Below are 26,555 nucleotides of genomic sequence, written 5' to 3' on the forward strand. Positions count from 1 at the left end.
CCTCCGTGACTGCCCCTCCCTTCCTTTTGCTCCCTGTGATGTGAGGGCACATCCCCCATGGTGGGTTTGCGTCCACACCCCTGTGATCGCATGCTTTGGTCCACTGTCATGTAATACATTTTTCTTTGTTTCCAGCTGCCACATTCCCTGAAGTGAACTATTGATTCTCCATCTCTTCAGTTCTGAGCATAGATCTGGATTAAATAACTGGAATAGGTGGGCAAATGTGTATTTGGGACTTTGAAACATGAGTCTGAGGCCAGGCACAGTGGCTCATGCCTGTAATACCAGCACTTTGGGAGGCTGAGGTGGGCAGATTACCTGAGGTCAGGAGTTCTAGGCCAACCTGGTCAATATGGTGAAACTCCATCTCTACTAAAAATTTAAAAAATTAGCTGGGCATGGTGGGGCATTGCTGTAATCCTAGTTACTCGGGAAGCTGTGGCAGGAGAATCGCTTGAACCCGGGAGGTGGAGGCTGCAGTGAGCCAAGATCGGGCCACCACACTCCAGCCTGGGCAACAGAACGAGGCTCTATCTCAAAAAATAAAAATAAAAAATACACTTCCTTGGTCCTTTTTGTTGGACTACTCACCTCTCACACTTTGTCTTCCACCTAAGGTTTCTCTCATGGCTTTCTTTGGAGTTGAGAGCTGAAAAGGGAGGTCTAACCCATCATCTACTTCCACATGGCATTCAATTTCCCAGACTCAGTGTCTGCTCGCAGTTGTGTGGGGCAATGACGGGTCCAGTGGGGGTCTCATACAATACTGCAACGAAACTGTTTCACACGGAGGAGGTGGCTCAGTGCTGACCAGGGGCTCCGGTCAGTGAGCAGAGAAGTCCCAGAGCCCATCTGTAAAATCTCAGAGAAGGCATGGTGGCTCACACTTGCAATCCCAGCACTCTGGGAGGCTAAGGCAGGTGGATCACCTGAGGTCAGGAGTTCAAGACTAGCCTGGCAAACATGGTGAAATTCTATCTCTACTAAAATTACAGAAATTAGCTGAGCATGGTGGTGGGCACCTGTAGTCCCGGCTACTTGGGAGGCTGAGGCAGGAAAATTGCTTGAACCCAGAAGGCAGAGGTTGCAGTGAGCTGAGATCACGCCATTGCACTCTAGCCTGGGGGACAGAGCAAGATTCTGTCAAAAAAAAAAAAAAAAAAAAAAAAAAAAAAAAAAAAAAAAAAAAAAAACTCAAGGAGAACCAGAGCTTCCAGCCTCGCCCAGAGTCTTGACTCACTCCCTGTCTGGGAGGACCCTAGGGAGCCTCTTCTGTTCCACACAGAAGTGGAAACTTCCTCCTTAATAACCCCTTGATGGTCCCAGGCACTGGTGACCACTGAGCTTTGCTCTCTCTTTTTACTTATGATTCCCTGTCTACTTCCGGTGCTATCACTTTACCTTTTGTGCATAAGACCATGAATAATGTTTTAGAAACTTTCTATCAAATTTCTCAGTGCTAGGAACAACTGGGGTTTTTGATTGAGTGCCTCAAATGTCTACCTTTACTGTGGAGTCCAACAACAGGATTCTAACAAGTCCCAACCCCTTCATGACTTAAACTGGTCTGGAAATAAATTAGGTTTGAGCTCATCCCATACCCCAGCCACATCAAGCCCCACAATCACTCTGAGAAGTGAGATTTATAGCCAAATGCTCCAAACAAGGAAACTAAGGTTCAGCTAAGGGATGTTAATGTGTCCATTTACATAAACAAAAAATGGTAGATGATCAACTTTCCCTTTGAAATCAGAGTACTAATCCGACTCATTGTTCCCTGAATTTTAGAGGCAGGACCTCAGGAGGAGATAAGAATCCTACCCCAGGAAAGTTACCAATATCAGAAAGGAAACAATGACATCAGTACAGATCCTACAGAATTCGAAAATTCTAAGTGGACGTTATGAAGACATTATTCAGCTTAGATGAAGTGGTCACATATCACAAGAAAACCAATTGTCTAAAACAATCTCTGAAATACCTAGACATTCCAAATCATTGAGTTATTAAATAAAATACATTTTAAAATTAAACTCTTTTCAGGAAATAAACTTCAATGTCCCTTAGTGCACTCTCCAAAACATGTAGATAAGAATAAATACTGTTCTGAAAGACATGTCCCTGGAATTACAACCATTCAATATATTTTAAAAGGCAATCATAAAAATATAAAACGGATATATCAGGAGAAGACCATCTCTGAGTTTTATATGAGTTAGTTTCTCATATAAACTTAGTTGAAAACAAATTTTTTAATTGGTCAAAAAAATTCAAGAAAATAAAAATGAATATTTAAATACAAATCAGCTTCCCCTTCAAAATCAGAACAATAATCCAACTCATTGCTCCCTAAAGTTTGAAGTCAGGGCCGTGGAAGGAGGATGAGAATTCCACCCTAGGAAAAGGACCAATATCAGAATTACCAATCACCAGTCCAAGTGGATGATTGATGTGTCAACTCAAGAACCCCTGGCAGGGTGCAGTGGCTCACACCTGTAATCCCAGCACTTTGGGAGGCCAAGGCAGGTGGATCACTTGAGGTCAGGACTTCAAGACCAGCCTGTCCAATATGGTGAAACTCTGTCTCTACTAAAAATTCAGAAATTAGCTGGGCGTCTTGTGGTGTGAGGTGATTTTGACATCACATCCACACCTTTGACTAGAACACCTAACAAAGGAAATACAGTCATGGAGCTGGTCATCCAAGGGGGCTCCTCAAAAGCTCAGGAGTGGACTAGGTGAAGGGGTCATTTCTCCGCCCTCACCACAGAGTGCTGGGGAGAGCTGCACAAAAATACGAAGGAGCCATGTGGCTGAGTAACAAACTATCTGCCAGCCAACATTCTTAAGCACCACCTACTGAATCACAGACCAAAACACAACACCAAAATATTTTGCCAGTATACAGCACCTGTGAAAACTAAGGCAAAGACTCAGCCACAAATAAAGATTCTATATGAGTCCCAGTCCTCTCAAAATACCTGGAAATAAAGACAACTGACTATGCTTAACTTACATCATAGTTAAAGGAACACCAGCCCTCACACATGAAAAAGAATCAATACAAGAACTCTGGCAACTCAATAGTTCCCCAGAAATCCAATTGTTAGCCATATTAAGATGACTGAAATGACAGACATAGAATTCAGAATCTGGATAATAAGGAAGCCCACCAAGATCTTGGAGAAAGATGAAGACCAATCCAAAGAATCCAGCAAAATGATCTAGGAGCTTACACATGAAATATCCATTTTAAGAAAGAACCAAACTGAACTGAAACTGAGGACTTCACTTCAAGAATTTCACAATACAATCAGAAGCAACAAAAGCAGAAGAGATCAAGCTAGGGAAATAATCTCAGAGCTTGAAAAATAGATCTTTGAATCAACCCAGTCAGACAAAATTTTAGAAAGATTTTTAAAAAATGAATGAAATCTCTGAGAAATATGGGATTATATAGAAAGACCAAATACATGGCTCATTGGAATTCTTGAAAGAGAAGGAGAAAGAGTAAGCAACTTAGAAAACATATTTGAGGACATAGTCCATGAAAAATTTTCCCAATCTTGCTTGAGAGGAAGGCATATAAATTCAAAAAAAATGCAGAAAACCCATGTGGGATGTTACACAAGGTGACCATCCCCAATACACACAGTTATCAGATCCTCCAAGGTCAACACAACAGAAAAAAATCTTAAAGGCAGCTAGAGAGAAGGAGCAGGTCACCTGCAGAAGGAACCCAATCAGGCTAACTGCAGAACTCTCAGTGGAAATCGTATAAGCCAAAGAGATTAGGAGCCTGTTTTCAGCATTATTAAAGAAAAGGAAATCCAGCCAAGAATGTCATATCCCATCAAACTAAGCTTCATAAGCAAAAGAGAAATAAAATCCTTCTCTGACAAGGAAGCACTAAAAGAATTTGTTAGCACTAGACCACCATGACCACCATTACAAGAGATCCTTAGTGGAGTGCTCAATAGGAAACGGAAGATAAAATCCTGCTACCACAAAAACACACTCAAGCCATAGCTCACAAATAATATAAAGCAATTACACTATCAAGTCTATAAAACAGCCAACAACATAATGACAGGACCAAAATTTCATATATCAATATGAACCCTGAATGTAAATGGCCTAAATTCCCCACTTAAAAGGCATAGAGTGGCAACATGGATAAAAAGCCAAGAGCCAACTGCCTGCTGTCTTCAAGAGACCCATCTCACATGAAATGACACCCACAGGCGGCTCAAAGTAGAAGGATGGAGAAATATTTACTGGACAACCAGGAAACAAAAAAAGAGAAGGCATTCCTATCCTTATATCATATGAAACACACTTTAAATCAACAGCAATCAGGAAGGACAAAGAAGGGCATTACAAAATGATACAGGGTTCAATTTGATAAGAAGACTTAACTATTCTAAATATATATGCATCCAACTTTGGAGCACCTAGATTCATAAAACAAGTTATTCTTCACCAATGAAAAGTTAGACAGCCGCACAATAATAGTAAGGGACTTCGACATCCCACTGACAACATCAGATGGATCACTAAAACAGAAAACTAACAAAGAAATTCTGGTCTTAAAGACAATGCTTGATGAATTGGACCTGAGAGACACTGAGAGACATCTACAGAGTATTCCACCCAACAACTGCAGAATATAGATTCTTCTTATCTGCACACACAAAAAAACATATCATATTCTAAGACTGGCCACAAAGCAAGTCTCAATAAATTCAAAGAATCAAAATCATAACAAGGCGCACAATGAAAATGGAAAAAAATGCCAAGATCATCTCTCAAAACTACAGAAAAACATGGAGATGTAACAACTTGTTTCCAAATGAATATTAAGAGCCATCTATGACAAATCCACAGCCAACATCATATTGAATGGGCAAAAAATAGCACATGAAGAAGAGTTTGAATCTCAGAAGAAAACAACAAAAATAGGTCAAAAGTCTTTCATGTCAGCACAAAATTCAATCATCTCCTGTATGAGAGATTGGATCTGAGACGTGTTTTGAGTTGGTAATAGTGAAGGGTGCAAGGTGTCAATTCTAGTCAGAACAATTTCCAGGAAGCCATGTTCCACTCTTTAGCAAACACTCACTGGGCCTCACGCAAGGCAGAAAGAGCCTGTGTACGTCATCCTCTCATGATGTGGTCAGCATGTAAACTGCATGAGCCCCTCACAACATCCTGTGTGCTGCTGAACTGAGCTGGAGCGCGGCCGCCTGTCTGCACAGGCAGCACCATGTCGCTCACGGTCGTCAGCATGGCGTGTGTTGGTGAGTCCCGGAAGGGAATTGAGGGAGGGAGCACTGGGGTGGAGATCTGGGCCTGGAGGTAAAGATATAGGCCTGAAGTGGAGATAGGAGCCTGGAGTGGAGATACGGGCCTGGGGTGGAGATATGAGCCTGGAGTGGAGACATGGGCCTGGAGCTTTAGATATGGGCCTGGAATGGAGATATGGGCCTGGAGATAGAGATATGGGCCTGGAGGTAGAGATATGGGCCTGGAGTGGAGATATTGGCTTAGAGTGCAAATATGTGCCTGGAATGGGGATACCGGCCTAGAGGTGGAGATATGGGCCTGGAGTGGAGATATGGGCCTGGAGGTGGAGATATGGGCCTAGAGTGTAGATATGGGCCTGGAACTGTAGATATAGGCCTGGAGTGAAGATATGAGCCTGGAACTGTAGATATGGGCCTGGAGTGGAGATATGGGTCTGGAGTGGAAATATGGGCCTGGAGGTGATGATCCTGGATGGATCATCCATCATGATCTTTCTTTATAGGGTTCTTCTTGCTGCAGAGGGCCTGGTCACATGTGGGTGAGTCCTTCCCCAAACCTTAGGTTGTCATCTCCCCACATAAGATGATTTTCTTGAAACACTAGGCAGGCAGCACAAGGGGTTGACTGATGGGCTGACGATGGGAAGCCATGTGGGAATCTCTCATGAACTAGGAAAAGGAAGCCATGGGAAGCTTGGCCCACAGCTCTGTCCTAGCCCTCCCTGTTCTTTCTTTCCCTTGGCTGAGTCTGTGGGGACCCTGAGACTGGAGTGCTCAAAGAGGCGGTGTGTGGGGAAGAAGTGGTGTTACCGGCAGAGGAAGGGAGGGAAGCAGTGCAAGAACAGCAGGCCTCTGAGGACAAGGGCATAACTCACACCCTCCAGCGTTTCCATGATGGTCGGGGCTGCAGTGTTGCCACTGTCATTCTACCAGAAGCGGGGTAGGGGGAACCACAGTCATGACCCTGACATTTCAGATCTTCTAATGAGGTCTCAGTTGTTTATTATGGTTCATGCATTAGCTGATATTCCATTCACAAAGGTCATGCCCTCCATCCTGTGTCTACTTTGTGTTGTTTTATGTGAGTAATCTTGCAGTATTAAAATCTAGTAAGAGTGGCTTATTCAGCATTTGCTCAAAGTTCTCAGCTGACACTTTTCTTGTAGGGAGACACCATGTCTATGTGGGATGGGTTCTTCCTGTAGCCCTGGGCACCCAGGTGTGGTAGGAGCCTTAGAAATGTGGAAAGTGGGGAGAATCTTCTGAGCACAGGGAGGGAGGGGCTGCTCCACATCCTCCTCTCTAAAGGTGGTGCCTCCTTCTCCCCCAGATGGTCAGGACAAGCCCTTCCTCTCTGCCTGGCCCAGCGCTGTGGTGCCTCAAGGAGAACATGTGAGTCTTCAGTGTCACTCTCATCTTGGGTTTACCATCTTCAGTCTGTACAAGGAAGATGGGGTGCCTGCCCCTGAGCTCTACAACAGAAGATTCTGGAAGAACATCCTCCTGGGCCCTGTGACCCCGGCACATGCAGGGACCTACAGATGTCGGGGTTCACACCTGCACTCCCCCACTAAGTGGTCGGCTCCCAGCAACCCCCTGGCGATCGTGGTCACAGGTCAGAGGGCTCCTGTCAGGGCTTCTCCTTGTCCCACCTCCTGAATCCCAGAGCTTCTGCTGGGGGTGTCCACCAGGGTCCCATCACCCAGGACCTTACTGTCTTTGGGGTAAAGGGGGATTGAACACAGGGAAATGGGTGCTGTGATGGGAAGAATAACTGTCCCCAATATGGTTATATGGTAATCCATGGACCCTGTGACTATTCATGTTATAGGGCAGGGGACTGAAGGTGAAGATGGAGCTCAGGTTGTTGATGAGTTGACCTTGAGATGAGGAGACGGCCTGGACTGTCCCGCTGGGCTCAGTGTAATCACAAGGGACCACATGAGAGGAGGAGGATGAGGAGAGTGGGGATTAGAGCAGCATAGTGGGAGGGAGACTCACTACAGGCTTTGAAGGTGAAGGAAGGCCATGAGCCATGAAGGCAGGTGGCCTCTAAGGGCTGGAGAAGTCAAGGGAACTGATTTTCCCTGAGTCTCCAGTGGAAGCACAGCCCTGCAGATGCCTTGATTTTAGCCCAGAGAGAACTGGGTCAGATTTCTGTTCTCCATAAGTGGAAGCGGTTATTGTATTCTCTCCTGCCACCATGTTTGTGATAATTTTCTACAGCAGCAACAGGAAACCAACACAGGAACCCAGGTCAAGGACAAGTTAAGAAACCAAACAAGGAGAAGGTTGGCTACACTGATTTCAGCACATGCGGAATACTGATGCTACCACCAGGCTCGATCCACACAGGGAGGCGTTGATTCTCCTGGAACCAGCACCAGGGGCCACCTTATAGCAGCTGGGACCATGGAAAGGCTCCCAACCCCCATCAGGAACAGGGACATTGATGCCTGCCTTACTGATGAGTTCACACCTCCCGCCAGCCATTCCAATTGGTCCAAAAGAGATTGATTCAGGCTGCTGAGAGCCTAGACATGCAGCCTGTCATGGTTCCTCTTCCAGCCCCACATAAACACCAGCAAAGAGATTAGTGGGAAACAGATACAACAGCCTAAGAGATGATGCTGAGCCCAGTGGGAAGGGAGTCAGGGGTACTAGAGACAGAGAGACAGGGAAGAGGGAGGGAGACAGATGGAGGGACCTGCACCAGGGGTGATGGGCACAGAAAAGAACATGGAGACACAGACAGGGAGGAGAGAGTTAGACACCATGGAGGGGAAGCCTCACTTATTCCAGGTCCCATGAATGGGATGAGAAAGGGAGATGCCTTCTGAACTCACAACCTCTCTTCTTAGGAGTCTACAGAAAACCTTCCCTCCTGGCCCACCCAGGTCGCCTGGTGAAATCAGGAGAGACGGTCATCCTGCAATGTTGGTCAGATATGAGGTTTGAGCGTTTCCTTCTGCACAGAGAGGGGATCACTGAGGACCCCTTGCACCTCATTGGACAGTTCCATGATGGGGGTTCCCAGGCCAACTATTCCGTGGGTCCCATGATGCCTGCCCTTGCAGGGACCTACAGATGTTTTGGTTCCGTCGCTCACTCCCACTATGAGTGGTCGGCTCCCAGTGACCCTCTGGACATCGTGATCATAGGTGAGAGAATCCAGACCTGCCTCTCACCCTGGCAGGGACAGGGAGTGAATGATCTAGGACTGGAAGCCCCAGGTGGTCATGAGGAAGATGAATGTGGGGTTCTCATGGAGAGAAAGTGACTTCATGAGGTCTGTACCAACAGAGGTAGAGAAACAGGAGACACAAGTACAGACCACATGTCATAATGTAGAAGCCAGACACAGGGGCCATACAGGGTGTTAGGAAAAGAGATAAAGAGGTAAAGAAGACACACAGAGAGACAGACATGTCCCAGAGAGAGGTGTCCTTCTGTGCTGACTTTGTTCAGAGACCAGGCACAGGTTAGAAGGTTCCATTCTGTTTTACCTCCACAAAATGTTCTCTACCAGGAGAACCCAAAGAGACACATCTATCTGGCCTGAGTTGGCCCTGTGGCCCCAGGCTTGTGGCACCTACAGATGCCATGTTTATTCTTAAACCTCTGCCTTCCATGCAGTGGAGCTGTCATCTTCCCAGGACACCATGGCCCCAGGTGAGGGAGCAGAACACCAACCCCTGTAGGCTGTGAGTTCCTGGAGTCCCCAGACTGGATTCTGAGGCTCATATTCAAATAATACCACACGTTATAGGATTACTGAGAACAAAAGCCCACAGAGAGACACGGAGTGAAATCAGGGAAACCAAAAAGCAAAGACGTGAACACACACACAGAATGAGCCAGAAGAAGGGAATTGAGAGACTCACAGACACATAAAGAGATAGAAAAAGAGGGCAGAGCAGTGAGCATATGATGGAAGGGAGCAGAGAAATGCCCTAAAATCAGAGCCCTGAGGGAGGGGCACAAAAACAGGGAAAGATAAAGATGTGGGGATGGATTGCAGAGATCCAAAAGAGAACTAAGAGACTAAGAGGCAGAGAAAAGGAGATGGAAAGAAAAGACAGATGATAGATAGATATAAATGAGATGCAAAGATAAGAAGATAGATTGACAGATAAAGAGTAGAAAGGGTGGATCCGAATAAATAGATGATGAATGACTGATAGACGATTATACGATAGATAAAGATAGAGGAATACACAATGAATACATCAAATACGACATAGAGAGACAGAAAAACAGACAGACACGTGATGATAGATAGATACATACATACATTGATTGATAGATGATAGATAACAGAGAGATAAGTCATAGATACACAGATGATGATAGATGGTAGATACATACATACATAGATAATTGATAGATTGATCAATAGATAAGAGATAGAAATATGCAGAAAGTTATGAACAAGACAGAAAATGAGAGACTCAGAATTAAGGAAAGAGGAAGATTAAGTCAACCAATCCATGGAGGGTCAGAGATAATAAAATGGTACAAAAAAGAAAACATAGCTAGGGATGGGGACGTGAGGTCAGAGACCTAGAGAGACAGAGAAGGTGGAAGGAGGAAATAGACATGAAGAGAGATGGGGTGGAGGGTGTGAGAGAGAGAGAGAGCATTAGGTCATAGAGCAGGGGAGTGACTTCTCAGCTCAGGTGTGAGGGGAGCTGTGACAAGGAAGAACCTCCCTAAGGAAACTGCCTCTTCTCCTTCCAGGTCGATACGGGAAACCTTCTCTCTCAGCCCAGCCAGGCCCCATGGTTCAGGCAGGAGAGAACGTGACCTTGTCCTGCAGCTCCCAGAGCTCGTTTGACATTTACCATCTATCCAGGGAGGGGGAGGCCCATGGACTTAGGCTCCCTGCAGTGCCGAGGGTCAGTGGAACATGCAAGGCCGACTTCCCTCTGGGCCCTGCGACCCACGGAGGGAACTACAGATGCTTCGGCTCTTTCCGTGCCCTGCCCTATGTGTGGTCACACCCGAGTGACCCACTGCCCATTTCTGTCACAGGTGAGGAAAGCCCATGCCTGTCCCACGTCTTGTAATCCTAGAGCCATAGCTGAGGAACTTCCTTTTGATGATGGAGAGAAGCATGGACAGATGCAGAGAGAAGACAAAGCCTGGGTGTGAGGGTGGGCTCAGGGCGCAGAATGGCAGACAGGGCACCTCCAAACCCTCCTTCACGGCCCACATGGAGGCCCGCGTTCAGGGCTGTCGACACCCAGGCAGATGGAGAAAGCTGTCAGGACAGACCCAGAGGAGGGGAGACTGGGCTCAGTTTAGGGAGATCCAAGGTTCCCTCAGCCCCTCAACCTTACTTATTTCCCAGAAGCCCATCTCGGCCTCTCACCCACAGAGAGATGTCATCACCAGCAACCCCTACACCCTTTTCTTTTCATTTGGAAAAGTCTTTATTGAGGTGAAATATACCTATATAATTTACCACCTTTACCATTTTTAAGTGTGAAGTCTACTGTTCATAAATACATTTATAGGCCGGGCACGGTGGCTCACGGTTGTAATCCCAACACTTTGAGAGGCCAAGGCAGGTGGATCATTTGAGATCAGGGACTCAGGACCACCCTGGCCAACGTGGGGAAAATCCATCTGTACTAAAAATACAAAGTAATAATAATAATAATAATTAGCCGAGCATGGTAGCACATGCCTGTAGTCCCAGCTACTTGGGAGGGTTAGGCAGGAGATGCACTTAGTTGCAAGAGGCAGAGGTTGCAGTGAGCATGACGTCCTCCTCTAGGAAGAACAGGAAGACAGCCCAGCTGTTCTGGGATGTTCCTCCTGATCTCAGGACGTTGCTGTCTTAGTCCATTCTTGTTGCTGTAAAAGAACACTTGAGCCTGGGTAACTTCTAAAGAAAAGAGATTTGTTTGCCTCACAATTCTGCAGGCTGTACTAGAAGCATGGAACCAGCATCTATTTCTTGTGATGGCCTCAGGCTGCTCCCACTCTGGCAGAAAGGAAGGAGGGTCTGTGTGTGCAGAGACCACAGAGATCACATGGCAAGAGAGGGAGCAAGGGGTAGGGGAGCGATGGAGCTTCCAAGCTCTTTTAACAACCAGCTNCATGGTAGCACATGCCTGTAGTCCCAGCTACTTGGGAGGGTTAGGCAGGAGATGCACTTAGTTGCAAGAGGCAGAGGTTGCAGTGAGCATGACGTCCTCCTCTAGGAAGAACAGGAAGACAGCCCAGCTGTTCTGGGATGTTCCTCCTGATCTCAGGACGTTGCTGTCTTAGTCCATTCTTGTTGCTGTAAAAGAACACTTGAGCCTGGGTAACTTCTAAAGAAAAGAGATTTGTTTGCCTCACAATTCTGCAGGCTGTACTAGAAGCATGGAACCAGCATCTATTTCTTGTGATGGCCTCAGGCTGCTCCCACTCTGGCAGAAAGGAAGGAGGGTCTGTGTGTGCAGAGACCACAGAGATCACATGGCAAGAGAGGGAGCAAGGGGTAGGGGGAGCGATGGAGCTTCCAAGCTCTTTTTAACAACCAGCTCTCCAGGAACTAATAGAGGGAGAACTTGCTAACCCCGTCGTGTGGGACAACATTGATCTATTCACGATGGATCCAACTCCATGACCCAAACACCTCCCAAGAGGCCCAACCTCCCACATTGGGGGTTAAATTTCAATGTGAGGTTTCAAGGGGTCAAACATCTAAACTAAAGCAGTGGTATCCTCAGCACGTTCTATGGTTACTGTGAGAGCTATAACTGAGAGAGGCGGAGAAAGCTGGGTCTCCCGCCATCTGGCTGCTTGTCCTAAAGAGACGTTGTATGTGGCTACCTGTCAATCAAGAAATGCAAGACAATCCATAAGGAGGAACTGCTGTGATTAGCTTCTTGTTGGTGTCTCGTCTTCCTCCAGGTAACCCCAGACACTTGCATGTTCTGATTGTGTCCTCAGTGGTCATCATCCCCTTCACCATCCTCCTCTTCTTTCTCCTTCATCGCTGGTGCTCCAACAAAAAGAGTAAGTCTCACGAGGCAGAGGCCGGAGACCTCAGGGCCGTATAGGGAAGAAGGATGGGAGCACGCAGGTGTGTATTCCTCTCCGGCAGGATGATCTCTGGCCCCAGGCAGGAGCCACAGAGGCAGGGCTTTCTAGAGAGAGCACCAGACACCCTGTCCCTGCCTTCAGCTCACAGACCATTGCCTGATTCTGAACTGTATCCTCACGTCCCTGCAGCCACTGACATCCAGGAGAAGGTTCCATGACAGGCAGAAAGTGGGAGACAGAATCAATGGGATGGGAACTCAGAGCTATTCATGGGATGAGTCCTTGAGCTCAGAGAGATAGAATGTCTGAGTCTGCTGTTGGCAACTGAGGGACCTCAGGCACCTATGGCCTCCCCCTGTATCTTGGTATCTGCTTATGAAACGAGGACCCAGAAGTGCCCTCCCAGCTGTTTTGATGACTTCTGTCTCCTACAGATGCTGCTGTAATGGACCAAGAGCCTACGGGGGACAGAACAGTGAACAGGGAGGTAGGTCCTCCTCGGCCCAGCCTCATGGATAGTCTTATTCCCTAAGAGGCCTGAAAAATAGGAACCCCCTCCCTCACTCAACATTTCCCTCTCTCCAGGACTCTGATGAACAAGATCCTCAGGAGGTGACATACGCACAGTTGGATCACTGCGTTTTCACACAGGGAAAAATCACTCGCCCTTCTCAGAGGCCCAAGACATCCCCAACAGATACCAGTGTGTACATGGAACTTCCAAATGCTGAGCCCAGATCATTGTCTCCTGCCCATGAGCAATAGAGTCAGGCCTTGAGGGGGTCTTCTAGGGAGACAACAGCCCTGTCTCAAAACCAGATTACCAGCTCCAATGTACCAGCAGCTGGAATCTGAAGGTGTGAGTCTGCATCTTAGGGCATCGCTCTTCCTCACACCATGAATCTGAACATGCCTCTCTCCTTGCTTGCCAATGTCTAAGGTCCCCACTGCCTGCTAGAGAGAAAACACACTCCTTTGCTTAGCCCACAATTCTCTATTTCACTTGACCCCTGCCCACCTCTCCAACCTAACTGACTTGCTTCCTAGTCCTACTTGAGGCTGCAGTCACACTGAGGAACCCACAATTCCAGACATACAAGAGGCTCCCTCTTAACACAGCACTTAGACAGGTGCTGTTCCACCTTCCCTCATGCTGTTCCACCTCCCCTGATGCTGTTCCACCTCCCCCTAGACTATCTTTCAGCCTTCTGTCAGCAGTAAAACTTATAAATTTTTAAAAATAATTTCAATGGAGTTTTCTTTTCTTCAAATAAACACGTCTGCCCTCAGGTTTTAGGTAATGTGACTCTTTTTTGGCTGAAAGAAACCGGTGTTATCATTACTGTGTCCGTATAACCCCATCTGCTCTCCACTGGGTTCTCACCCCTAGACTCTGAGCTTCTGGAAGCAGGTGGAGCCTGATTTGTCTCTGGGACTCCAATTTCCATCCACAGATGCAGCTCATAGGAGGTTGCAAGGATCGTGAATCACATGAACAAGTGATATTATTACTCTCTGCACACCTGGAAGGCTGGCAGAGTCATTCCAAGATGAAACATCTGTAGAGTCATAGACCTTGTTAGTCTCATCTCCACGGGGACACATGTCCACACATCATCTTTCATACTATAAATACACAGTCGCTCCTCCAGATCTGTGGGGTTTACAGGTGTTTATTGAACCAACTATAAATCAAAAACATTTTGAGAGAAAAAATCCCCGAAGTTCAAAAACCAAAAAACTATGTTGAATGAACACAAATGGAGTGGGGTGTGTAGGCTGTGTCAGGAATTATAAGTAATCCAGAGATGATTTCATGTATACAGGAGGATGTGCATGGGTTATATGCAATTAGTATGCCTTTTTTTTTTTTTTTTTTTTTTTGAGACGGAATCTCACTGTCTCACCCAGGCTGGAGTACAATGGTGCGATCTCAGCTCACTGCAACCTCTGCCTCCCAGGTTCTAGTGATTCTTTTGCCTCAGCCTCCCCAGTAGCTAGGATTACAGGCATGTGCCACCACGCACAGATAATTTTTTTTGTATTTTTAGTAGAGACGTGGTTTCAGTATGTTGGACAGGCTGGTCTCGAACTCCTGACCTCATGATCCACCCAACTCAGCCTCCCAGAGTGCTGGGATTACAGGTGTGAACCACCGTGCCCAGCTTCACTGTGCCATTTCATGCAAGAGGCTTGAGGATCTGCAGATTTTGGTCTCTGAATGGATCACCCAGGAATAGTGAAGGATGACTGTATATAATTCTTATATGTCAATTTTAAAATAAAGCATAAAAAATTTACAAAACAAAATAAAAAATAAGAAGTGTTTTTATAGTGTGAGGATAAGTTTAGATTCATGTTTTCCTACGTGTAACCCTAGGGCCCTGTGTTATTTGTTGAGAATTTTATTCCGCCTTAAACCACATGGCAGCCTGTGTCAACTGTAAAGGGACTGTGCATCCACGGGTGTATTTTAGACACTTTTCTGCCCAGTGGCTCTCTGTATCCCCTGTGATGAGGATGCTACACTTTATGTAACCTTATACAACCCCTTAAAATGTGGTAACCTGAGTCCTCTGATTTGTTATTATATATTTAGTTTGCTTTTTTTTTTTTATTTTCCCTTGAGACAGACCTTTCCTCTGTCACCCAGGCTGGATTTCAGTGGCACAAGCTCAGCTCACTGCAACCTCCGCCTCCCAGGTTCAAGCAATTCTCGTGCCTAGGCCTCTTGAGTAGCTGGGAGTACAGGTGCCTGCCACCAAGCCCTACTAACTTTTGTATTTTTAGCAGAGACAGGGTTGCACCATGTTGGCCAGGCTGGTCTTGAACTGCCAACCTCAAGTGATCCACCCACCTCAGCCTCCCAAAGTGCTGGGGGAAGCTTGATTTTCTATCGTATTGTTACTGGATATTTCTGTAAAATTTAAAATGAGGGAGGGAGAGAGACAGAGAGAGAGCGAACCAGGGAAGGAGAGAGACAGAGAGAGAACAAACCATGAGTTTGGAATCTGGAATCTTGGATCATGAGACAAATTCTAGATAAAACGACAAAATCCAGAATTGACATGTTGTGTTTTTTTGCTAATAAAGTAGGATTTTAAGATCATAAATAACTGCATAATCCTTCACTGGGAATTTAAATCATTTTCACTCCTTCTGGTTTAGTACTAGAAATTCAAGAAGGAAAATTAGACTGACTTTTTGTCACAATTACTCTGATAATGTTAATAGTATCTGTTAGATATTTTGCATATTACACATGAAGAAGAGTTTGAATCTCAGATAAAAACAACAAAAGTACATCAAAAGTCTTTAATGTAACCCAGAATTCCATCATCTTGTGTTGGAAAGATTGGATCTGAGACGTGTTTTGAGCTGGTCATAGTGAATGACGCAAGGTGGCAATTGTGGTCACAACAATTTCCAGGAAGCCATTTTCTGCTCTTGGCTGGAGGCCCGCTGGGCGTCATGCAAGGTAGGAAGAGCCTGCATACGTCTACCTCCCATGATGTGGTCAGCATGTCAACTGCATGGGCAGGGCGCCACATAACATCCTGTGCACTGCTGAGCTGAGCTGGGGCGTGGTCGCCTGTCTGCACCGGCAGCACCATGTCGCTCATGGTCGTCAGCGTGGCGTGTGTTGGTGAGTCCTGGAAGGGAATCGACGGAGGGAGCGCTGGGTGGAGATCTGGGCCCAGAGGTGGAGATATGGGCCTAGAGGTGGAGATATGGGTCTAGAGGTGGAGTTATGGGCCTGGAGTGGAGATATGGGTTTGGAGTGGAGATCTGGGCCTGGAGTGGAGATAGGGGTCTAGAGATGGAGTTATGGGCCTGGAGTGGAGATCTGGCCCTGGAGTGGAGATACGGTCCTGGAGTGGGGATCTCGGCCTGGAGTGGAAATCTGGGCCTGGAGTGGAGATATGGTCCTGGAGTGGAGATCTCAGCCTGGAGTGGAGATATGGTCCTGGAGTGGAGATCTCGGCCTGGAGTGGATATACGGGCCTAGAGGTGGAGTGATGGGCCTGGAGTGGAGATATGGGCCTAGAGGTGGAGATATGGGTCTAGAGATGGAGTTATGGGTCTGGAGTGGAGATCTTGGCCTGGAGTGGATATACGGGCCTACAGGTGGAGTAATGGGCCTGAAGTGGAGATGTGGGCCTGAAGTGGAGATATGAGCCTGGAGTGGAGATATGGGCCAGGAGTGGAGATTTGGGCCTGGAGTGGAAATATGGGCCTGGAATGAAGATATGGGACTGGAGTGGAGATATGAGCCTGGAGTGGAGATATGGGTCTGGCATGGAGTTATGGGCCTGGGATGGAAATATGGGCCTAGAGTGTAGATATGGACCTGGAGTGGACATCTAGGCCTGGAGGCTGGGTCTCTGCACAGCTGAGAGCCCTGTTCTTGGGGGCAGGTAGGCAGTGAGTGTGAGTTTACCTTCAGCCCAGGAAAAGCCTGGCTGCCAAGACTCACAGTCTAGTGGGGGCAGCAAGGGAGGTCTGGTTTTCCTGCAATGGATCGTCCATCATGATCTTTCTTTCCAGGGTTCTTCTTGCTGCAGAGGGCCTGGCCACATGACGGTGAGTCCTTCCCCAAACGTTAGGGTGTCATCTCTCCACGTAAGAGGATTTTCCTGAAACAGGAGGGAAGTCCTGTCCGGGAGTCTCTCATAAACTAGGAAGAGGGGACGCTCGAATACTCAGCCCACAGTTCTGACCTCGCCCTCCCCAGCCTTTCTTTCCCTTGGCAGAGTCAAGTTCTGTGGGGACCAGGGTGAGACTGGGGTGCTCAAAACTGGGGTGTGGAGGGGGGAAGTGCTAGGAACAGCAGGTCCTCTGAGGACATAGGTGTTACTCACACACTTGAGTGTTTCCATGACGGTCAGGGCTGCAGTGTGGCTGCTGTCATTCTACCAGAAGAGGTGGGGAAACCACAGTCATGGCCCTGACATTCCAAATCCGCTGATGGGGGCTCAGCTGTTTATTTTTGTTCAGGCATCGGCTGATATTCCATTCACAAAGGACATGCCCTCCACCCCATGTCTACCTTGTGCTGTTTTATGTGAGTCATCTTGCAGTATTAAAATCTAGGAGTCGCTTACTCAGCACTTGCTCAAAGTTCTCAGCGAACACTTTGTTGCAGGGAGACACCATGTCTTTGCGGGATGGGTCCTTTCTTTAGCCCTGGGCACCCAGGTGTGGTAAGAGCCATAGAAACGTGGAACGCGAGGAGAATCTTCTGAGCACAGGGAGGGAGGGGCGGCTCCTCCTCTCTAAGGTGGTGCCTCCTTCTCCCCAAGGTGGTCAGGACAAGCCCTTGCTGTCGGCCTAGCCCAGCACTGCGGTGCCACCAGGACATGTGACTCTTCGGTGTCACTCTTATCTTGGGTTTAACAACGTCAGTCTGTACAAGGAAGATGGGGTGCCTGTCCTTGAGCTCTACAACAGAATATTCTGGAACAGCTTCCTCATGGGCACTTTGATCCCAGACATGCAGGGACCTACAGATGTCCGGATTCACACCCACACTCCCCCAATGGGTGGTCGGTTCCCAGCAACCCCCTGGTGATCATGGTCACAGGTCAGAGGGCTCCTGTCTGGGCTTCTCCTTGTCCCACCTCCCGAATCCCAGAGCTTCTGCTGGGGGTGTCCGTCAGGATTTGGTCACCCAGGCCCTGACTTTATTTGGGGTAAAGGGGGATTGAATACATGGAAATCGGTGCTGTGGTGGGAAGAGTGATTGTCCCCAATGACGACTACATTCTTATCCCTGGAGCCTGTGACTCTTTATGCTATAGGGCAGGGGACTGAAGGGGAAGACGGAGGTCTGGTTGTTGATGAGTTGACCTTGAGATGGGGAGAGGGCCTGGACTGTCCCACTGGGCTCAGTGTAATCACAAGAGACCACACAAGAGGAGAAGGATGAGGAGAGTGGGGATTAGAGCAGCGTCGTGGGAGACTCCATCTGCTTTGAAGGTGTAGAAAGCCCATGAGCCACCAATGCAGGTGACCTATAGAGTCTGAAAAAGTCAAGGAACTGATTCTCCCCTGAGTCTCCAGAGGGAACGCAGCCCTGCCGATGCCTTGATTTTAGCCCAGGAAAAACAGGGTCCGATTTCTGTCTGCAGACGTGGAAGGGGTCAGTGTGTTCTCTCCTGCTGCCATGCTTCTGATAATTTTCTACAACGGCAACAGGAAACCAACACTGGAATCCAGGTCCTGGGCAAGTTAAGAAACGGCCCAAGGATAGCCAGGCGTGGTAGCAGGCACATGTAATCCTAGCGACTCGGGAGGCTGAGGCAGGAGAATCGCTTAAACCCAGGAGGCAGAGGATGCAGTGAGCCGAGACCACACCACTTCACTCCAGCCTGGGTGAAGGAGTGAGACTCTCTCCAAAATTAGTTAATTAATTAAAGAAGCCAAACAAGGAAAAGGTTGGCAACCCCAAGATCGGCAAGGGTGGGACGCTGATGCCACCACCAGGTTCGATCCACATAGGGAGGGGTTGATAGTCCTCAAACCAGCACCAGGAACCACGCTATGGAAGCTGGCACCATGGAGAAGGCACAGAGATGGCAAGAGCGGCTCCCAGTCGCCACCAGGAACAGGGTGTGTGGACACTGGTACCTGCCTTACTGATGAGTTCATACCTCCTGCCAGGGACTCCAATGTGTCCAAAAGAGATTGAACCCGGCTGCTAAGAGCCTGGACATGCAGCCTGTCCTGGTTCCTCTTCCACCCCCACGTAGACAGCCGGAAAGAGATTAGTGCAAAATAGATACAGCAGCCCAAGAGATGAGGCTGAGCCCAGTGGGAAAGGAATCAGTGGCTACTAGAGACAGAGAGACAGAGAAGAGGGAGGGAGACAGATGGAAGGACCTGCACTGGGAGTTAAGGGCACAGAAAAGAACATGGAGACACAGAGAGGAAGGAGAGAGACGGACACCAGGGAGGGGAAGCCTCACTCATTCTGGGTCCTGTGGATGAGATGAAAAAGAGAGATGCCTTCTAAACTCACAAATTCTATTCCTAGGAGTCCACAGAAAACCTTCCCTCCTGGCCCTCCCAGGTCCCCTGGTGAAATCAGAAGAGATGGTCATCCTGCAGTGCTGGTCAGATATCAAGTTTGAGCACTTCCTTCTGCACCGAGTGGGGAAGTTTGAGGAGCCCTTGCATCTCATCGGAGAGCTCCATGATGGGGGCTCCAAGGCCAATGTCTCCATCAGTCCAGTGACACCTGCCCTGGCAGGGACCTACCAATGCTACGGCTCTTTTACTCACTCCCCCTATGAATGGTCAGCCCCAGTGACCCCTGGACATTGTGATCACAGGTGAGAGTGTCAGGACATTCTTCTCATTGTCACTGGGAAACAGAGTGAATGATCCTGGACTTGGAGGCCCAGGTGGTTGTAAGGAAAATGTGCATGGGATTCTTATGGAGAGAGACAGACTTGCTGAGGTCTGTACCAACAGAGACAGAGAAACAGGAGACACAAGCACAGACCAGGTGTCATAACAGAGGACAGACACAGGGGCCATACAGAGAGTTAGAAAAGACAGAAAGAGGTAAAGGAGACACTCAGACAGACAGACATGTCCCAGAGAGAGGTGCCCTTCCATGCTGACTTTGCTCAGAGACCTGGCACAGGTTAGAAGTTTCATTTCTGTTTTACCTCCACAATGTGTTCTCTACCAGGAGAACCCAAGGACACCCATATGTCTGTCCTGAGTCAGCCCCTGTGGCCTCAGGCCTTGTGGCACCTACAGATGCTGTGTTGATTCTGACACCTCTGCCTTCCGTGCAGTGGAGAGTCATCGTCCCAGGATATCATGGCCCCAGAACACCAACCCCTGTAGGCTGTGTGGACTTGGGGTCCCCACACTGGATTCTGAGGCTCATATTCCACATAACCCCACATATGATAGGATTGCTGAGAAACATAGAGAGAAATCAGGGACATCAAAAAGCAAAGACATAAACACACACAGAATGAGCCAGAAGAAGGGGATTGAGAGACTCACAGACACATAAAGAGAAAAGAGGGCAGAGAAGTGGAGAGAATGATGGAAGGGAGCAGAGAAAAGCACCAAAATTAGAGTCCTGAGGGAGAGGCCCAAGGACAGAGAAAGGGAGATGTGGGGATGAATTACAGAGATTCCAAAGAGAACTAGAGAGACCAAGAGGCAGAGAAAAACAGATGATAGATGGATAGATAGATATAGATAGATGATAAATAGTTAGGTGATAGATAATAGATAGGTTATAGATACATAGATGATGATTGCTTGTTTCATTGATTAATAGATGATATATAGAGATGATGATGATGAAGACAGATAGATAAGTAGATGATACATGGGGAGAGACAGAGAGGCAGACAGAGAGAGAAATCAGAGAGAGAGAGAGAGATGATACATAGATATAGAAAACAGATGATTGATGGATAGATAGACAATTGATAGAGAGATAAATAGATGATACATAGATATAGATGACAGATAATTTATAGATAGACACTGAATAGATAAATAGACCAATAGATAACGTATAGAAATATGTAGAAAGTCATGAACAGGACACAAAGTGAGAAACTTAGAATTAATAAAAAGTAACATCAAATCAACAAATCCAAGGAAAGTCAGAGAGAATAAAACAATACAAAAAGGGAAAACGCACCTCGGGATGGGGAAGTGAGGTCAGAGACCTAGAGAGACAGAGAAGGTGGAAGGAGGAAACAGACATGAAGAGAGACAGGGGTAGAGGATGAGAGACAGAGAGAGCATTAGGTCATAGAGCAGGGGAGTGAGTTCTCAGCTCAGGTGTGAAGGGAGCTGTGACAAGGAAGAACCTCCCTGAGGAAACTGCCTCTTCTCCTTCCAGGTAAATATGAGAAACCTTCTCTCTCAGCCCAGCCGGGCCCCACAGTTCGCGCAGGAGAGAACGTGACCCTGTCCTGCAGCTCCCAGAGCTCATTTGACATGTACCATCTATCCAGGGAGGGGGAGGCCCGTGAACTTAGGCTCCCCGCAGTGCCCAGTGTCCATAGAACATTCCAGACCGACTTCCCTCTGGGCCCTGCCACCCACGGAGGAACCTACAGATGCTTCGGCTCTTTCCGTGCCCCACCCTTCGAGTGGTCAGACCCGAGTGACCCACTGCCCGTTTCGGTCACAGCTGAGGAAACCCCATGTCTGTCCCATGTCTTATGATCCTGGAGCCATAGCTGAGGAGCTTCCTGCTGATGATGGAGAGAGGGCTGGATGCAGAGAGAAGACGAAGCCTGGGTGTGAGGGGGGAATCAGGGCACAGCATGGCAGAGAGGGCACCTCCAAACCCTCCTGCATGGCCTGCGTGGTGGTCCACGGTCAGAGCTCCAGATACCCAGGCAGATGGAGAAAGCTGTCAAGACAGACCCAGAGGAGGGGAGACTGGGCTCAGTTTGGGGAGATCAGAGGTTCCCTCAGCCCCTCAACCTTACCCATTTCCCAGAAGCCCATCCTGGCCTCTCACCCACACAGACATATCATCACCAGCAACTTCTAGGGCCATTGTCTCTTTGTTTGAAAAATTATTTATTGAGGTTAAATATACCTATATAGTTTACCACTTCTAACATTTATTTTTTGAGGCGGAGTCTAGCTCTGTCCCCTATGCTGGAGTACAGTGGCGCAATATCGGCTCACTGCAACCTCCGCCTCCTGGGTTCAAGCGATTCTCCTGCCTCAGCCACCTGAGTAGCCGGTACTACAGGCGTGCACCACCACGCCAGGCTAATTTTTTGTATTTTTAGTAGAGACAGGGTTTCACCATATTGGTCGGGTTGGTCTCAAACTCCTGACCACGTGATCCGCCCGCCTCAGCCTCCCGAAGTGCTGGGATTACAGGTGTAAGCCACCATGCCCAGCCACCTTTACCATTTTTAAGTGTAAAGTCTAGTGATCATAAATACATTTATATATTTATGTGTGTGTGTGTATACATATATGTGTGTATATATATATGTGTGTGTATATGTGTGTATATATATGTGTGTGTGTATATATATATTTTTTAACCCTCCTCCCTTTTCTTCCTGGCCTCTGGTAGCCACCATTCTACTCTCTACCTTCATGAGATCCACCTTTTAGCTCCCACCTATGGGTGAGAAATGGGAATCTTTGTAATGAGCTCCAGTTCCATCCATGTGGCTGCAAATGTCGGATGTTACTGTCTCTATGGATGAGTAGTCTCCACTGTGTGTATGTACCACATTCTCTCTATCCATTCACCCACTGAGGGGCAGGTAGGTTGTCTCTACGTCTTGGCTACTGTGAACAGTGCTGGACCAATCATACGAGTGTAGATATCACTTCAATATACTGATTTCCTTTCCTTTGGATATAAACCCAGCAGGGAAATTGCTGGATACTATGAAAGTTCTCTTTATAGTTTTTCGTTTGTTGTTTTGTTTTGTTTTGAGACAGTTTCCCTTGTGCCCAGGCTGGAGCTCAAGCGATGTGGTCTTGCTTCCTTGCAACCTCCACCTTCTGGGTTCAAACGACTTTCCTGCCTCAGCCTCCCTGGGAGCTGGGATTACGGGTGCATGCCACCATGCCTGGCTCCTTTTTGTGCTTTTTAGTACAGATGGGCTTTCCCCATGTTGGCCAGGCTGCTCTCAAACTCCTGACCTCAAGTGAGGTGCCCGCCTCAGTCTCGCAAAGTGCTGGGATTACAGGTGGGAGCCACTGCGCCCAATCTCCTTGTAGTTATTTAAAGGACTTCCATAGTTTTCTCCGTAATGGCTGTACTAATTTACACTCCTACCAACAGGGTACCAGGGTTCTCCTTTCTCTACCACCTTGCCAGCATTTGTTTTGCCTGTCTTGCAGCTAAAAGTCATTTTATTTTATTATTTTATTTTATTTATTTTGAGATGGAGTTTTGCTCTTGTCACCCAGGCTGGAGTGCAGTGGCGCGATCTTGGCTCACCGCAACCTCTACCTCCCGGGTTCAAGTGAATCTCCTGCCTCAGCCTCCCGAATAGCTGGGATTACAGGAATGCGCCACCACGCCCAGCTAATTTTTGCATTTTTAGTAGAAACAGTGCTTCTCCACGTGGGTCAGGCTGGTCTCAAACTCCCGACCTCAGGTGATTCGCCCACCTCAGGCTCTCAAAGTGCTAGGATGATAGACGTGAGCCACCACGCCCGGTCTAAAAGCCATTTTAATGGGGTGAGATGACAACTCACTTTGATTTTAATTTGCATTTTTCTAATGATAAGTGATACTGAGCACTTTTTCATATGCGGGGAAATTTCAGGTCTTTTGCTCCTTTTTAATTAAATCATTTGTTTTATTGAGTTGTCTAAGCTTCTTATATTTCTAGTTATTAATCCCGTCTCAGATGCATAGTTTGCACATATTTGCTCCCAATCTGTGGGTTGTCTCTTCACTTTGTTGGTTAATGTTTAGCGGTGCAGAAGCTGCTTAGTTTGATGTAATCCCAATGGTCTATTTTTTGCTTTGATTACTTGTGTTTTTAAGGTTTTAAACGAAATGTCTTTCCTCAGACAAATGTCCTGGAGCATTTCCCCAAGACTTTCTTCTACGTGTTTCATAGGTTCAGTCTTAGACTCACATCTTTAATTCATTTTCATTTGATTTTTGTGTATGGTGAGAGGCAGAGGTGCAGTTTCATTCCTCTGCATGTAGATATCCAGTTTTCCCTGCACGGTTTATTAAAAAGTCTGTCCTTTCCTGATTGTAAGTTCTTGGCACCTTTGTCAAAGTCCATCGGATAGGCTGGGCATGGTGGTTCACACCTGCAATTCCAGCACTTTGGGAGGCCAAGGCAGGTGGATCACCTGAGGCCAGGAGTTCAAGATCGGCCTGGCCTCCATGGTGAAACATCGTCTGTACTAAAAATACAAAAATCAGCTGAGCATGGTGGTCAGCGCCTGTAATACCACTACCCAGGAGTTTGAGGCAAAAGAATTGATTGAACCCAGGAGGCTGAGGTTGCAGTGAATCGAGATTGCACCTCTGCACTCCAGCCTGGGTGACAGAGCGAGATTCCATCTCGAAAGAGGAAAGGAAAAAAAAAAACCGTTGGATGTAAATGCATGGATTGTATCTGTGTTCTTCATTCTGCTCCGTTGTTCTATGTGCCTTTCTTTATGCCAACGTCATGCTGTTTTGCTTACTACAGCTCTGTAACATATTTTTAGATCAGGTAGAGTGATGCTCCTGCTTTCTTTTTATACCTTGAACTCTCAAGACAGTGGGCATCACATACAAACATTATGGAGAAAAGGATCCCAGGATTCCCAGGGCCCAATATTAAATAACAGAGTGTTGGCCATGAACCAACCTCAAAGATTTCCATTGAGTAGAGGACAGGCAGCCTCATTTCCTCACCTCTCTCCTGTCTCGTGTTCTAGGGAACCCTTCCAATGGTTGGCCTTCACCCACTGAACCAAGTTCCAAAACTGGTGAGTACAGAACCCTCTTATATCTGCTTTTGGAAACCTGGGGAGATGGAAGCCTTGGATTCAGGCGTTGAGTCAGCATCTCGCAGCTCTGACATTGTGCGCCTGTCTTCCACCATCTCCGAACTCCAGATACTCCAACAGTGAAAGGGATCTGGGCCCAACACAGGGCTCAGTGAAATCTCTTAATCTCTAATTTTATGGAGATGAGACCTCCTACAAGCTAGAAGAATGACTGCCAATCTGACATCCTTCTCAGGAAAAATGCAGTGTTTGTTCTCCCTGAATTCCTAACTGGAGGATAAATTCCTGGGGGCTTGAAAGAGGGAAGGGAAGGGAACATCTAATGAGGGTGAGGTGTTTTAGAGAAGTTCCACTTGCCAAGGAATGAGCTCCTGTTGGTCATGAGGCAACCCTGGCTGACTCAGCAAAGCAAGAGCCTTGCAGTAACAGAGAACAGAGCTCATGCATGAACACTTCGACTCACTGACTCATTCAGTCATGGCCCCATGCTCAGGCTGTGCAGTTAGAATCCTTTCCTACTGTTGCCATAGCAAATTTCCACAAGATTCGTGGGTGAAAACAAAACGGTTTTTTAATTATCTTACAGTGCTGTAGCTCAAAGGATGAAATGCATCTCACTGGGCTAAAATCAGATGACAGCAAGGCTGCCTTCCCTCTGAAGGTTCCAGGCAAGAATTTGCTTCTCACTTGTCCCAGCTTCTGGAGGCTCCCACATTCCTTGGCTCCTGGTCCCCTTCCTCCTTCTTCAAAACCCACAAAGACTGGTCACAACTCACATGGCATCACTCAGACTCTTCTTCCTTACCACACTTCTTTCTCTGAATGCTGCTCTCCCTTCTTCTTCATCTTTGGAAAACTTGGGGATTCGATTGGGTTCACCAAGATGAAAATCCATCATAATCTCCCTGAAATCATCCAGGATACCCTTGTCTTAAGTTCAGCTGATTAGCAACCGTAATTCTGTCTGCAATCTTCATTCCTCCTTTCCATGTAAAATAACGTATTCACAAGCTATGGAGGCTAGGACAGGGACATTTTGGAGTGGGACAGCATTCTCCTGCCTTCCATAAACAGGAAACAAGATGCACTTGGCCTCTGCTCTTGGGACACTGATCTTGCAGATGGTTAAATAGGAGGGCAGAAAATGAATGCACAAGTGGACCAATAAATGAATGATCCATTGGAAAGCATCTGTGCAAGAAATCTATTTGCTTGTTCGTTTATTGAGACAGAGTCTCCCTCTGTCTTCCAGGCTACAGTGCAGTGGCACGATCTCTGCTTACTGCAACCTCTGCCTCCTGGATTCAAGTGATTCTCCTGCCTCAGCCTCTCGAGTAGCTGGGATTACAGGCAACCACCACCAAGCCCAGCTAATTCTTTTTGTATATTTTTTGTAAAGAGGATGTTTCACTATGTTGGCCAAGCTTGTCTGAAACTCCCAACCTCAAGTGATCCGACCGTCTCAGCCTCCCAAAGTACTGGGATTACAGGTGTGAGCCACTGTGCCCAGTCGGAATTTAAAATAAATAATAGATAATGCTGAGTGTATAATTTTGGGTGACAGAGAAGGTCTCACTAATCAGATATTTGTGACATTAATGAAAAAAAATGGATTGAATCCCTGAAAGACTGGCGGAAGGATTTTCCACACACAACTGTCAGCCTTGAAGGCACAAAGGTAAAAACAATCTTGGGTGGAAGGAAGAGGCT

General features: G+C 47.2%; 1 protein-coding gene and 1 pseudogene across 4 annotated transcripts in view; both read left to right on the forward strand.

Annotated features, from left to right (window-relative positions):
- The first annotated feature begins 5,219 nt into the window (after positions 1-5,219).
- Positions 5,220-13,501, forward strand: LOC108518726 (killer cell immunoglobulin-like receptor 3DL3). Of its 3 annotated transcripts, XM_017857347.1 has the most exons (9): positions 5,270-5,303; positions 5,813-5,848; positions 6,640-6,924; positions 8,171-8,470; positions 10,050-10,369; positions 10,444-10,478; positions 12,229-12,323; positions 12,785-12,837; positions 12,936-13,115. In XM_017857347.1, exons 1-9 carry the CDS (start codon positions 5,270-5,272, stop codon positions 13,113-13,115), a joined length of 1,338 nt encoding a protein of 445 aa, XP_017712836.1. The 3 variants fall into 3 exon arrangements, with proteins under 3 accessions (XP_017712838.1, XP_017712836.1, XP_017712839.1); XM_017857349.1 differs by lacking the exon at positions 10,444-10,478 and having other exon boundaries at positions 5,220-5,303; positions 10,050-10,343; positions 12,219-12,323; positions 12,936-13,501; XM_017857350.1 differs by lacking the exons at positions 8,171-8,470; positions 10,444-10,478; positions 12,229-12,323 and having other exon boundaries at positions 10,050-10,343.
- A 2,461-nt stretch (positions 13,502-15,962) lies between these two features.
- Positions 15,963-26,555, forward strand: part of LOC108518724 (killer cell immunoglobulin-like receptor 3DL2) — a 43,242-nt pseudogene continuing 32,649 nt past the window's right edge. The window contains exons 1-5 of the transcript XR_001882460.1: positions 15,963-15,996; positions 16,899-16,934; positions 17,654-17,934; positions 19,387-19,684; positions 21,235-21,521. The product of XR_001882460.1 is annotated as a killer cell immunoglobulin-like receptor 3DL2 (transcript). The remainder of the gene's footprint in view (positions 15,997-16,898; positions 16,935-17,653; positions 17,935-19,386; positions 19,685-21,234; positions 21,522-26,555) is intronic.

This window comes from Rhinopithecus bieti, unplaced genomic scaffold, assembly GCF_001698545.2.
Source record: "Rhinopithecus bieti isolate Rb0 unplaced genomic scaffold, ASM169854v2 scaffold_47117, whole genome shotgun sequence".
In the NCBI taxonomy this organism is placed as follows: domain Eukaryota; kingdom Metazoa; phylum Chordata; class Mammalia; order Primates; family Cercopithecidae; genus Rhinopithecus; species Rhinopithecus bieti.